General features: G+C 48.2%; 1 protein-coding gene, 1 non-coding gene and 1 pseudogene across 2 annotated transcripts; all 3 read right to left on the bottom strand.

Annotated features, from left to right (window-relative positions):
* Positions 1 to 4729: 4729 nt before the first annotated feature.
* LOC112872708 lies at positions 4730 to 6487 on the bottom strand (annotated as a pseudogene).
* Positions 6488 to 11959: 5472 nt separating this feature from the next.
* LOC112877643 lies at positions 11960 to 12795 on the bottom strand. The gene has a single exon (XM_025941991.1). It carries the CDS (start codon positions 12558 to 12560, stop codon positions 12030 to 12032), a length of 531 nt encoding a protein of 176 aa, XP_025797776.1. The 5' UTR covers positions 12561 to 12795; the 3' UTR covers positions 11960 to 12029.
* A 245-nt stretch (positions 12796 to 13040) lies between these two features.
* Positions 13041 to 13113, bottom strand: TRNAR-CCU. The gene has a single exon. It is a non-coding gene; the product is annotated as a tRNA-Arg (tRNA).
* Positions 13114 to 13431: the final 318 nt, after the last annotated feature.

The raw sequence follows: 13431 nt of genomic DNA, 5'->3' as shown, positions 1-13431 counted from the left end.
GAGATCGTAGGATCATAGACGAGGTGCCCAGCTTGGAAGGAGTGGTACTCGGTCCCCACGCGTGCCGGCGCCGGGACCGGTGGCAGGAGCGCGCACCAGCGGGTGGGGGGGTTGAGCACGCAGTTGCCGTAGTCGCTGTAAAGGAGGCCGTTGCAATGGTCCTGGAGACGACCGCGCCACGAGCTCTTGGCGTCGTAGCAGTCGCCGGGCAGGTAGTGGTGGTGCTCGCCGGCGGAGGTGCGGCGGCGGCGGTCCTCGTCCGCGGAGGGGCGGGAGAAGAACTCCGTGGCGCCCAGGCTCTCGAAGTTGATGAGGACGCCGGCGAGCGAGCGCGGGAGGAGCGCCGCGCGCGGCAGCGGGTGGGCGTCAATGAGGGCGCGCCACGCCTTGCAGACGCACCTGGACCTGACGATGCCGCGCGGCGTGAGGCGGCGGAGGACGCCCGCGAGCACGTCCTCCGGCAGCAGCGCTGTCAGGTCCGCCGTCTCCATGATGTTCCCCCTATGTGTAGGCTGGGCCTGGACCGTGTTGGAAGTACGTGGAGACGAAATCGAGGTGGGGGCAATGCTCTGCGGACTCTGCCCTAGACTGCTCTTCCCTGGGATTCCTTATTCTTTTGTTCGTGACCTTGCTATCCGCGCGCTCCGCTGATATGACTTGGGTTGTTTAGTCACTTAAGGCTTATAATAAACTCCATTTAATAAGCTCTAAATAAGCTAAATTTTATTCAAACACCCGGTTCAAAGGAGAGGCTTATTATAAGCCTCACTATAAACCCGTAAGCCCTTTTAAATGGTACTTATGAGGTTTATTTTCCGTGGACTCCATTAAAAAACAATGCTTTCAATCTCTACCCCTCCATAACCCTATCCATTCAGCTCCTTCAAGAACATTAATGAGAGGTACAAAAATCATTTGCTACTACAAAGATTTATTATAAATCCATACAACCAAACACCTATTTGAACTTATTATAAGCCTCTCCATAGGCTTATAATAAACCTTAAGTAACCAAACATGCCCTTATTACTGCTATGGTGAAAAAGAATCGGAGTCAGAGTGGCAGGAGGTGAATATTAGATTTGTTGTCCATTACTACTTGTTTTATCTCAGAACCATACTCGGTGTAGAAGTATGTAAGAATGAAATAGAGTTCAAATATGCTTATTGTCCGTGCCTGGTGACGCAACCGGCCCGGATCAACATTATTGTGCCGATCCGATAACCGGCATAGATTAGTGTAAATTATTGATCAAGCCACCGGAAGAATGGTGATGAGTGATGACCTGTTTTTTTAAAAAAATTGTTGAATTGACCCCTTACCTGTATCCCTTGGGTGAAAGCCTAGTCCGAATCAGCCGGATAGGCGACGATGACGACTAGCGTGTTGCGTACATCCAGAGCAAGCGTTATATTGAGCATTCCTCTATGCTATTTCTGTAGCGTTATCCTAATGAATTACTGGTAGTATGCATATGAATCTGCTAATCAAACAAGAGATATGTATCGGTAGGGCTCCATGGGACAAACTAGCTCATACAACAAATCACCACTACTCGAAGATAGAAGGTATTTGAGCAACTCCAGCAATGATCCCTAAATAAGAGTCCCTACTCAGTAAGTAGGGGCTTCCTCTACTTTTGGAGCTCTATTTTTTACACCAAACTCCAGCAAAAGCTCCTAGATCTCATCCCCTATTTCTTTTTCTCTTGTATTTCAGCCTATTCTCCATATATATCCTTTATATCACACCACTAAAATTCAAACATAAATATTTCTAAACCATAGCAATGAACCATGTTGAAAATGGTGATTTCAAACATAACAATTCAAACTTCAAAATTTCAATATAAAAATTGCATGCATATAGAAATTATCAAGCACACCACATAGTTCAAACTTGGTGCAGATAAATAAATAGTTCAACATAAAAGGTAAAGATCCTCCTATGGTGACATAAATAGCTCAACTTACTTTGCTCCAAAGTATGCAGGTGCTCAATTTGAATAAAGCATCAAGCATCATATAGAAAAGTGCAATAATTTGAGCTTGGTTTCTTTGAACATAAGATAATACTTGAAGGGAGTCCATGCGGGAACATGAACTTGAATACTTCCAGCTATCCTTGAAGGAAGTTCATGCAGGAACATGAACTTTTTGAATATTTGCAGTTGTCCCAAATTGCATATCCGTCTAGACACACGAGCAATGCAAACAAGTATTAGAGGACAGATCTAGATGTATAACATATACCAGATAAAAAAAATCTTACTGAAAGCATCACAGTACATACCTATTGTGCTGCTCCACTGAAATCTCCACCACTACCATCATGAAACCCGATGCCGAACCCACCACTTAAGGCAACCAATTTTTATGCTGCAATTTGTGCCCTCATTGCCAACACATAGGTCTTCTGATATGAATCCATGGTGCTCAAATCACAGAACATGATTCTCCGCTTCTGTTCCCACATCAATATTTTCTTTTCTAAGAATATCTTTTGCTGATGAATCATCCTTATCTCCTTCCACCTTTCCTCCTTAATTTTTTTCACCTCCTTCACCTCTCCTCCTTTAATTTCTTCTCCTCCTTCTTATCCAAGATCAACTCCTGAATGGCTTATTTGTACGGTCTCCTTCAGTTCTCAACCTTTACTTTGCTTGCTTCCTTCCAATTGGCCTCTTCTCTTGATTTGCCTGCGCTAAATTGGAAGCTTGACTCTTACCACTCTCATCTCCCTCCTCTTCTTCAGCACCTCCCTGAGAGGGCATGGAAGACTTGCTAGATCTTAGCCTCTTATGCGTCTCCCTGAGAGGGCATGGAAGACTTGGTGGGTCTTGACCTCTTATGCGTTTTATCTACTGATGATTGAAATTTAGGATAATTCCTCACTTTGATCTAGCGGTGAAGAAACTAAAAAGCCTTGTTCTTTTGTGCATGGCTAGAGTACAATGTTTGGGCTTCAAGAAACTGAAAAAAAGACTCAAGTGTAAGTTATCAGGATAAAATGGAATCTACAAAAAGTGATCAATGGACAAATACACTTACATGCTCTTTATATGGTATGACGCTTGGATGTCGACGCTCAACTTGTTCATATAAGGTTTGAAATTTGTTGCATTCCTTCTTAATGGTATCCCAACGATGCTCGAGCGAGTTTGCGCTCCTGTCAGATTGGAAGGTGCGGTTGGTATGGAAGTGCTCAGCAATCTTTTTCCAATATGCCATGCCTGGCTGCTCATTTCCAACAATAAGATTGGTGCTGATACTCTCCCACAACATGCACAATTGGATGTCGTTCTGCTGAGTGTAGTTGCTTGATCATTTGGTGCTTCCTTTTCCACCACTGACCAGATTAGCAATGCCTTTGATTGGTATTTGCAAGCTCAGTGCCTCTACATCAGTCTCATCGGACAACAAGTTCGACCAAGAACTAGCTCTTGCTGCCATTGCAATTCACTGCATACAATATGAACATAGTCAAACTACTGAAAAACTATGTGACTGCACACAAGTAACAAAAGGAGCTACTGAAAAAATTTCATCTAATAATAGAAATGATCATTCAATTAAAAAATAATTTGCTAGCACACACATCTAATAAGAGAAATCATTATTCAGTTAAAAAATTGCCATAAGAGAATTTACCAATGAACTTTGTACTGAACTACTATCAAAACTAATATCATTTGGTATGGACTAAGCAAAAAGGAATTTCCCAAATAGTACATCAAAAAATCTTCTACATTTTTAGAATATATTCTACAACTAAAAATTAAATGGTCATGTCAAAATTAAATGGTCATGTTGTACATGAGTTCTGAATTTTCAGAACAACAATATTGATAGCAACAATCTCTGTACATATGATTTAGAAGAAAAAATGTATGTGCATTTGCATGTGCTGCAAGTTTGCATCACATGTGCGTTGTTTGCATCTGAGCAGGCCAAAGAAGCTTGCACTTGAACCGATAAGGGTGGATCATTGATTGATGCACGTAGAAACAATTGAGAAAAAAATAGAACTTGCAAGGGCGGCGTGGCCTGCAGTGGCACTCGTGGTGGAGGTTGGGGCCAAATTGAGGAGGTGGCCGGGTTTGCGCGGCGCTCGGACCGAAGGCGGTCGGCGCACAGGAGTGGATGGGGCAGCCGACGCACAGGAGGGCACTCTGCTTGGCCGGCGACGGGAGCTGCAAGGGTGGGCCAAGGGAGGGGGCTGTTGCTGAGATGGAATCCGAGGTGGAGGGCTCGACGGCGCTTGGGGAGGACGACGGGTGGAGAAAAGGCACGACGACCGCTTCTGGCAGCGGTGCGGATTGGAAAAGGATTTGCTGCACAAGAAAAGGTGCGCGGGGCAAAAAAAAAAGGCACGCTGAAAAGTCCCTTCCTACGGGAATAACGGAAGGATGGCGACCCAGGGCAGACCCCCCCAGGTCTAGGGGTTGTGGGGTTAAATTTGGAGGCCTCCCTAAGATAGGGGCTCTAGTAAGGATCCTGCTGCAGTTCGTATTCTAGCTTTGGCCTCTAAATTTAGAGTAGGGAGTTTGTTTAGAGAGTCTGCTAGAGTTGCTCTTACAATATCAAAGTTAGAAAAGGAAAGAACAAAATTGATGTATGGTTCAATCAAAGTTAGAAAAAGAAAGAACAAAATTGATGTATGGTTCAATCGCCTTTTATTTAATAACCAACATATATACTAACTTTTGATATGTCCTAACTATCCAAATCATTTTTCTCTAGTGGGCCCCATGATCCATGAGGGCGTGTATGGAAAACATTGTTCTATGAACTCCTCATTAATTAGTCCTCCGTCATATCTCGTTGGGTGCAAGTTACCCAAATCTTGAACCTTTGTGCTATTTAAATGATATGCCAATCCCCTCCTCATCCGTTCACCCAAGAAGATAATCTCTTTGTACGGATGAAATCCTAGGATGTTGATGTATCCATAGTAACACCTTTGGCCCGCGTCTTCATTCTTAGTGTAGGATTCAAGTTCCTCCTCTTCTGAGTCCCATTCAAAGATTTCTTCCACCCGTACTTCTATGTCATCATCTTTCTTATAACTCCGCCTCAACGCTCTATTAGAGTGATAGTTAATGTCGTGTAAGCTTCATGGCCCACGAACTTCTTGTCGCTCAATGTTACGCTTCAGTAACCATCCAGTGAGATCAGCTTCATGCTTCAACACCCACTCCATCTGGCAGCATGATTCATCAAGGAACCATATTTTAAGCTCGCACCGTCCGCGGGCTAGTGCAAAATAAATCCCCTTTTTCTGACTTTCCAAGATGAAGTCCTAAATGTTGGTTCTCTTGAAAATGAATCGGAGGCTTGACCACTTGGAGCTTATTATTTGATAGGGATATTCTGAAAAGATCAATTTTTTTTTATAAGAAAATGGTTAGTAGACCGTCGAATCGATAATCTTGCTATGGAGAGAAAAAAAATCCAAATTATAAACTACGTTGCTTAAGGATAGAGAATTTACCTCATAACGAAATCAGTTTGACAGTGTGCGTAAAGTGCTTCTCGCCAGTAGACTGCATTGCGATCCTCGGGCCAATCTAATCTCATGTCAGCAATGGTCCCTGAAGCGTTCCCCTCTCTAATGAATGACCTCTCTTCCCACCGCTCCGTCTTGGAAGAAAATACACGAAGAACACACGGCGATGGTGGCCATTCAGATTGCTCTACCATGGGATCGTATCCAGCCCAATTACTTGGAGAGAAGATGCCCTCGGATTGCTCTACCATGGGATCGTGTTCAGCCCAAGAACCTGGAGAGAAATCCTCAGATTGCTCTACCATGGGATCGTGTTCAGCCCAAGAACCTTGAGTGAAATCCTCGGATTGCTCTGCCATGGCGGGATCGTGTTCAGCCCAAGAACCTGGAGAGAAATCCTCGTATTGCTCAACCATGGGATCGTGTTCTGTCCAAGAACTTGTTGGAAAGAAGTCCTCAGGTTCTCTCTTGTAACGAAAACGTGGGAACAAGAACACCTCGTAGTGCGGGGAGATCGTGGGATCATAGACAAGGTGCCGAACGTCAAAGGAATCAGCATCCACACGCGAGGCGGGCTCGGGGGCAGGTGAGCGCACCATCCCGTGCCGGGGTTGGGTACCAAGCGCTCGTCGGCGTCAATCAGGAGGAGGCCGTTGCAGTGATCCCTAACGACGGCGGACGGCGACGGATGGTACCCGGCGTGGCTGGCGAGGGCGCCGTCCTCGTCGTGCTTGACGAAGACGTACGAGTCCGTCGAGGGGCGGGAGAAGAACTCCGTGACGTACAGGCCGTGGAAGTTGACGAGGATGCCGGCCAGCGAGCGCGGGAGGAGCTCCGGGCGCAGCAGGCGGTGGGCGTCGACGAGGGCGTGCCAGGCCTTGCAGACGCACCTGGACGTGGCGAGCTGCGCGGTGCCAGGCGCCGGAGGACGCCCGCGAGCACGTCCTCCGGCAGCAGCGCCGACGGGTCCCGCGCCATGGCTTCTTGCCTCGGCCTCTTCCTGGCAGTAATCGCTCGTTCGGCCGAGGCGAGGCGAGGCAACACCTGATCTGCGGCCGGCCTCCGTCGTGGATCCCGAATTTGTGAATTGTGAGTTTGTGACCTCGTTCTGCTCCGCGACTCGCGAGGCGGAACAATGGAGGGTCCTCCTCTGAATTTAGCGATGGCTAGTTACCACGAACGAATCCGAAGCGGCCGCGCGACGAGGAATTTGTTGGAGTTCGAATCTAAAAGCAATGACCCTGTTCAACTCGGCTTCATCCATCTGCTAGCTCCCTTTAACTGAGAGTCTTGAGACGCGAATTTCTCTCGAACTTGCTCCTTAGACACAGCTAGCTAGTAGCTGGAGATTAGAATATGTAAAGTCATGATGAGTGAAGATGCCAAGTTGCAAATGTTTTCCAGTAAGAACATTATCATCATCAGAGTTCCAATCAAGTTTCTCTTCAGTTCTTGCTTCCTTGTTTCTGTCTGAATCCTCGTAGATGTTAGAGTTCAGATATTGTAGAATCCCAGGTCCGTGAACTTGTTGCTCATTGTTCTGACGTGGCACAGTGTTCTTGAGGTCCCTGCAATGTACTGATATAGTGATATCCACTTGATCTTACCACACGATTCCTCAAGTATCAGAAGGAGCAGGCCGTGGCAGTGGTCGTTGGCGTCCGACGTGGCACGGATGTCAGGCAGGTCGTCGTCCCAGCCGGACACCGCGGGGCCGTCGACGGCCGGGCGAGGAACTCCTGCAGGCCCTCACCGGAGACTTCCACGAAAACGCCGCGCAGCTGGAGCGGGAGGAGGTCCGCGCAGCAGGCGCCCTGCAGCGGCACGCCGCGACCTGCAGACGCAGCGGCAGATGGCGAAGCTCCGCGGCGTGAGGCGCCGGAGGATGTCACCGAGCGCGTCGTCGGGCAGAAGCCGCGCCACGTCGTGCTGCTGCGGTCTTAGCCCCGCCGCCTCGCTCCGTGGTCTCTTGCGCGGTCGGCGACTGCTTCCCCTCGCCCATGGACCTCGATATTAGGGGGCTTTATGCAAATATTTGGATCGTAGTTAATAATCGCGATCCATTGTAGGCTTTTTCTGTAAAATTATTGGATCGCGATCCAATTTAAAGAATTTTCTGTAAAACGTTTAGATTGATGAGGGGGTTTTATGTAATTTCGAATCTCCGGCTCCGGCTGGGGAACGGCGGCGGCGAGCGGCCAAGAGCATGCACAGGCCCTGGCCTGCCCGGCTGTGGTAACCTGACCAGGGACGCAACCGAGCTCGGCTCGCCGTCGCGGCCAAGCAGGCAGAGCTCCGGGGCACCAACCTTCTGCTCCCTCACCGGCGAGCAGCGACGTCCCGCGTCTGGCTTCAGTTTGCCTTCTTCCTGGCCGTCTCCTTCCTTTCCCAATCGCATTCGCATGCTCGAACTTGGATGCTTCGCTTGAATTTGCAAAGTTCGTTTGGTGAGGAATGCTTAATCAGAAGGCTACCACTTGTGCATTCTCAAGGAGGAGAAGAACGGAAGGGTACACTTATCTATCAAAGGTAGTAATTGTTGTTACCTGACGCAAGGTATACCCTGCCGTCTGTTCTTCTGTTCCCTGATTGATTATGCATCGGATGCTTCCCTAACTGACAGTGCCAGTCAACCACTATACGGGGAACAGCTATTCTTTACTGGCATTCGTGCAAAAGCTGAGACATCCAACCCAAGCGTCGTGATAAAATGCTGAGTTCAGTCTGGTCACAAGATCAACCACTCTTCAGTAGTGTGTTGTGTGTACAAGGTACGGCAATTAATCGAGAGAGCAAAATTAGGTACTACAATTTTTTCTCCTGAAGAACTTTGTTGCCTACCTTGCAGTTACAGAGAAGTTTGCTACAATTTTTTTTCTCCTGAAGAACTTCGTTACCTACCTTGCAGTTACAGAGAAGTTTACTGCATGGGCATTGGGCAACAAGCATCATGGACTGATTCATGGGTGTAAATGTGCATCGTCTCTGTGGATTCCATATTTCGGTGAACCTGTAGAACAGGATTACCCTAAGAGATCAAGCAGCCATCCGCCCATCCCCACATCACTCCTGAGAAGTCACCGCATTTGTATGGATTGCACTGGAAATGCCAATCGCCTCCGTATATGCTCAATCAACTTAGCGCAGATGTGTTCAGCTCATGTGGTTGAACTTGAACAGCTGCTATATACTTAATGTGTTCGTGCAGGTCACCAGTTTTGATAAGCTCCATCGTCCTTTACTTAATTCTTCTACCACTCCTACACTGTTGGTAAAACTTTCTCCTAAGTTGGCCTCGGCTGCATTTCGCTCCATCATGCCTCCTCCATTGGCAATCGAGATCAGTTATCAGCAAGTAACACTTACCAGAAAAATGGAAAGAGTTCTGAATTCATCTCTTAAGAACACAAACGAAACTTTTTACTCATGCCATGTCACTGCCTGTCAATTCCATCCTGACAGAACGGTGCTCATTCAGAGCGCATGCACTTAGCTATAAGGTTCATCAACGCCGATGGCTTGCAATTGCAACACCACTGAAGCCTGCATTGCAACAGGAGACGGGGTCTTTGCCGGTGGGGATGATGGAAACGCTGGCCGGCCGCCGCCACATCATACCAGAGGGACGCTAGCTCGCTGTTCTCTTAGGGGAGAAGAGACGCAAGCCTGCGTGACAGCATCCTCCTTGACGAACGGACCGTCAAGAACCAAATCCCCGGCCGTGGGAGAAGGATCAGGACGGAGATATGGAGGGTAAGGGGGATGGGGTAGCCGGAGGAGACCTCGCTCGGCGCGACTCGCCGTCGCCATCGACGGAGGGGAACGAGGAGCGCGGTGGTTGTTGGCTGAAACAAAATAGGGACTATTGTGAAATATTAGGGGTCTTTATGTAAAATATCGGATCACGATTACTAGTCAGGGGGTTTTATGCAAACTTTGTTGACCATGGGCCATGGCTACCACGGCGACTCTACGGCTCCGGCAGGCAAGGAGGGGTCGCGGCGAGCCGCCGGCAGGCCGGGCGCAGCCGCTGGCCTAGCCCCTCCAGGACGTGGTACCTGACCAGGGACGAGATCGAGCTTTCCTCGCCGTCGCGGCCAAGGAAGCAGAGCTCCGGGCCTGCGGGCCACCTACCAACTGCTCCCTCTCCGGCGACGTCCCTCTTCTGGGCGGCTTCAATGGTAAGTGCCATCATCTTCTTCTCCGTCTCCTTCCTTTCCCAATCGCGCTTGCATGCCTGGAGTCTGATGGTTCGCTTCAATCTGCTAGGTTAGACCTTCCAGATCCAGCAAGCACTTGCAATGGTGACAAGTTTGCAAGCAAATGCGCGTGGTGGGGAATGTTTCAGAGATGAAAACAAGACTAATAATCGCTGATGAAATATTGAATGTTGCATCCCATTACACACTTGAGACTGACTTGCAGCTGCAGCTGAGATGGGTGAACATCCCAATACCTGGATGGTTTCAGACTCTGAATGGGGATTAATTCTGCACCTAGCACTTCTGCTCAATGATGACAATGGCGCGCAGCTGATCTCGAGGTTAAAAGCGTAATGGTTCTTAGATGCTTTGGTGTAATCAAGCATCGGCACCATGGCTTAGATGAAGGAAGGGTAATGATCATCATTGATCTAGATGCAGATAGCGGATGTTCGGTCTGTCAGTAGTGGCGCATCGATGCCAAAAATGATTTTCAGAGCAATGCAATCTCTTGCACTAGAACCTGTAAACCAAGAAGCTTACTGGTGCTCCTTCCAGGCATGTGCATTTGGAAGCACGGACACAGTGCGCATGGCAGGCAGCAATTTCAGTGGCTACCAACATCTTCACCTGACATCAATTTCAGTGGTCATTGTTGGAGCTTGCGCTAGCATTCCTATATGAAGCAGATGCAGAAAGCAGATGTTCGGTCTGTCAATAGAGGCATGCCGATCGGCAAGGAAGCATGCACAGAGTGGTAGCTTATTCAGTTCAGGACAGTCAATTTTGTTTCCCATGAGGAGATAGGCCCTGCCAAGCATGCACAGAATGGTAGCTTCAATAAACTCAAAAATGGAACCCTGAACATCGTTTATGCTTCCTGAACATATTCGACGAGTAAGAAGAACCATGATTCGCCATCAACACTTGCTGCTACATCTTCCATTCGAACAGCAACACGAATGCAGAAGAATGCTGATGTGTAGTGAATTGCTCAGGAAGTGAAACAAACAACGATGAACGAATTTCTGTATGTTCCGGCCCTGCCATGGTGCAGCCGCAGCACTTTTGCAATGGGCAGGTTGACGTCCACTCCAATGTTATTTTCTCCCTTGCTTGTGTAAGACTCAGACATTATTCACATCCAAACGCTTACTTTCTAGACTTTCAAGGTGTTTTCCAAATATGCTGTTCACATAAAAAACCGCTATCCATTCTTTGAATTCCTTCTTATTCATTTGTTTTTCTTGTTCTAGATGGGACCTAACTGTAGTTAACAGTAGAAGTATGATTCATATGTTTTTGCTTGTGCCACTAGCATTGAAAATGTGCCGAAAACAAAGATCATGTCATGATCGTACATATAGCTAAAAATTTGCCAATGTTACCAAAGGGACTGCAAAAGGTTCTTCTTACCTCGTGAGCAATCTGCTTGAAGAAAGAACGAGCTTAAAAGGAATGTTAAACATGGCTAACGGTACTATTAATCTCCCAACAAGAATCACTGAGCATACAATTAAAAATATCGGTGCTGAAGCATAACTCCGTTGGCAAAACCTTTAAATCTCACAAAATCATTAAGCGTGTAGAGGGAAGTCTTGGACACAGCATGATGTCTAGACTCTCTAATACATCCGTGGTGATGCTCAGGCAAATTTCTGTAACTTCTTGGAAACATATTGCGTAAGTCATGTGGGTAGAGGGAACTCTTCGACCCAGCATGGTGTGTAAAGAAAAGACTCCCTAATACATGCAATGTAACCAGGACAATTTCTGTAACTTCTTGGACACATATTTCCCAAGTCTTCAACTTTTGAGTTATTCAAATCATATGCCAATCCTCTTCTCAGTGAGTGAATCAAGAAGACAACCTCCTTATAAGGATGGAGTCCAAGGAAACCGATAAATCCATTACTGCGCGCATCAACCATGCCTTCATTCTGAAGATTGTCGTTGTTATTAGAATCCCACCCAAGATCCATTTGCGCGATTTCTTCCTCGTTGTTATATTCACTCGCTCGTTGATAATAGTTGGCATCTTGCAAGATCCATGGTCCCTCACTTTGCTCGTCGTACTTGTGATGTGTCAATAGAAGCTGAAGGTCGGTTTGATGCTTCAACACCCACTCATCCGGCCACCAAGTTCTTGGAGGTTCCAGACCCGAAGCCGGCACATATTATCCGAATAATCAACCAATCCACAGCACACTCCCTTTTCTGATTTTCCTAGATAAAAGTCCTGAAACACTTCGGTGCCAATTGGCGGTTTGATCACCCGGCACTTGTTGTTAGAAAAAGATATTCTGCAAAATACAAAATCATCGGCAAAATACGTCATCGAGCGTCCCCGCAGCCTCTCCTTCCCGGAGGAAAGACCTCTCCTCCCACTGCCAAGTCCTTGACGAGAAGACAAGCATGGTGCACGGCGATGGTGGCCATTCCGACGCCTGAATAGCAGTCTGATCAGGCATGTACAACAAGCGATCGATCGAGACCACCTCGAAGTGCGTCGACGCCGCCGGGTCAAACACCAGGTACTTGCCCGTGTAGAACTCATCTGCTGATTCCGTCGACAGAGGAGGGCGTGGCGGCAACGCGGCCCACTTCCCCGTGGCGGGGTTGACCACGGCATCGTCGAGCAGGAGCAGGCCGTTGCAGTGGTCGAAGCTGCCGCCGTACGGGAATAAGTCGTACGGCACGGTGTCCGGCAAGTGGCCGAGGCCGCCGCCGGGGATCCTGGGGCCGTCGTCGTCGGCCGCGGGGCGGGCGAGGAGCTGCAGGGTGTAGAAGAAGCCGCAGAAGCGGAGGAAGATGCCGCCCAGCGAGTGCGGCAGGAGGCGCGGGAGCATGAGCCGGCGGGCATCGACGGTGTCACGCCACGCCGCGCACACGCACCGGGAGACGGCGAGCCCGCGGCGCGGGGAGGCGGCGGAGCACGTCCGCCGGTAGCAGCCGCGTCAGGTCGTCCTGCTGTTCCGTCTCCTCTTCGCGATCTCTCCCTCCTTGCTCGCTAGTTGATGTTCCCATTGGCGATCGATTGGATGGATGCACGGCGCACGCCGGCCAGATTTTCTGTCTACATAGCTAGGGTGCCCGTTCGCGTTTCTCGGTTGAGCGGCGCAAGTTTTTCTTGGGCGTAAATTTTCCGTTTTGGAAGAGGAAATTGAATCGGACTCGATCGAGAGACAAAATTCGCATTGGACTTTCCTATATCGTTTCTTTCAAAATAAAAACAAGCAAAGCGATTGCCTTTTCTGCATGTATATCTCTGACTGATACCTTGAAAAAAAAAGAAGTGACAGGATGTTTCATAATAAAAAAAAATTAAACGCGCCAGGTAGGGGTCGAACCTACGGCCTTCTGCTTAGGAAACAGACGCTCTATCCACTGAGCTACAGGCGCCTTGTGTCAAAAGAAAATGTAGTAGCAGCCTCTTGGCCGAAATCTTCTGGATACGCCATGAAGGAAAAGTGGGGCACATCTGCTCTCTTGGCCTCATATGGTACACCCTGCCATTGGTGGAGTTTGTGGGAGTAATCTCCATGCTATGAGCTTGGCTCGAATGAATGGCTTTGAACGGATTGTATCGACGATGGCATTGTGACAAATCCAATCGAGATCTTTTTAGCTTGAGGTTGAGATTTAAAGTGATGGTGGAAGCCAATTTGGAGCGGTGATAACCAATTTGAGGCAGTGAGGAAATGATCTTGGCAGTGAGGT

The sequence above is a fragment of the Panicum hallii genome, chromosome 9 (genome assembly GCF_002211085.1).
Source record: "Panicum hallii strain FIL2 chromosome 9, PHallii_v3.1, whole genome shotgun sequence".
Taxonomy (NCBI): Eukaryota; Viridiplantae; Streptophyta; class Magnoliopsida; order Poales; family Poaceae; genus Panicum; species Panicum hallii.
Note: the sequence above shows the minus strand (reverse complement) of the source record. Positions and strands in the feature narration are given on the sequence as shown.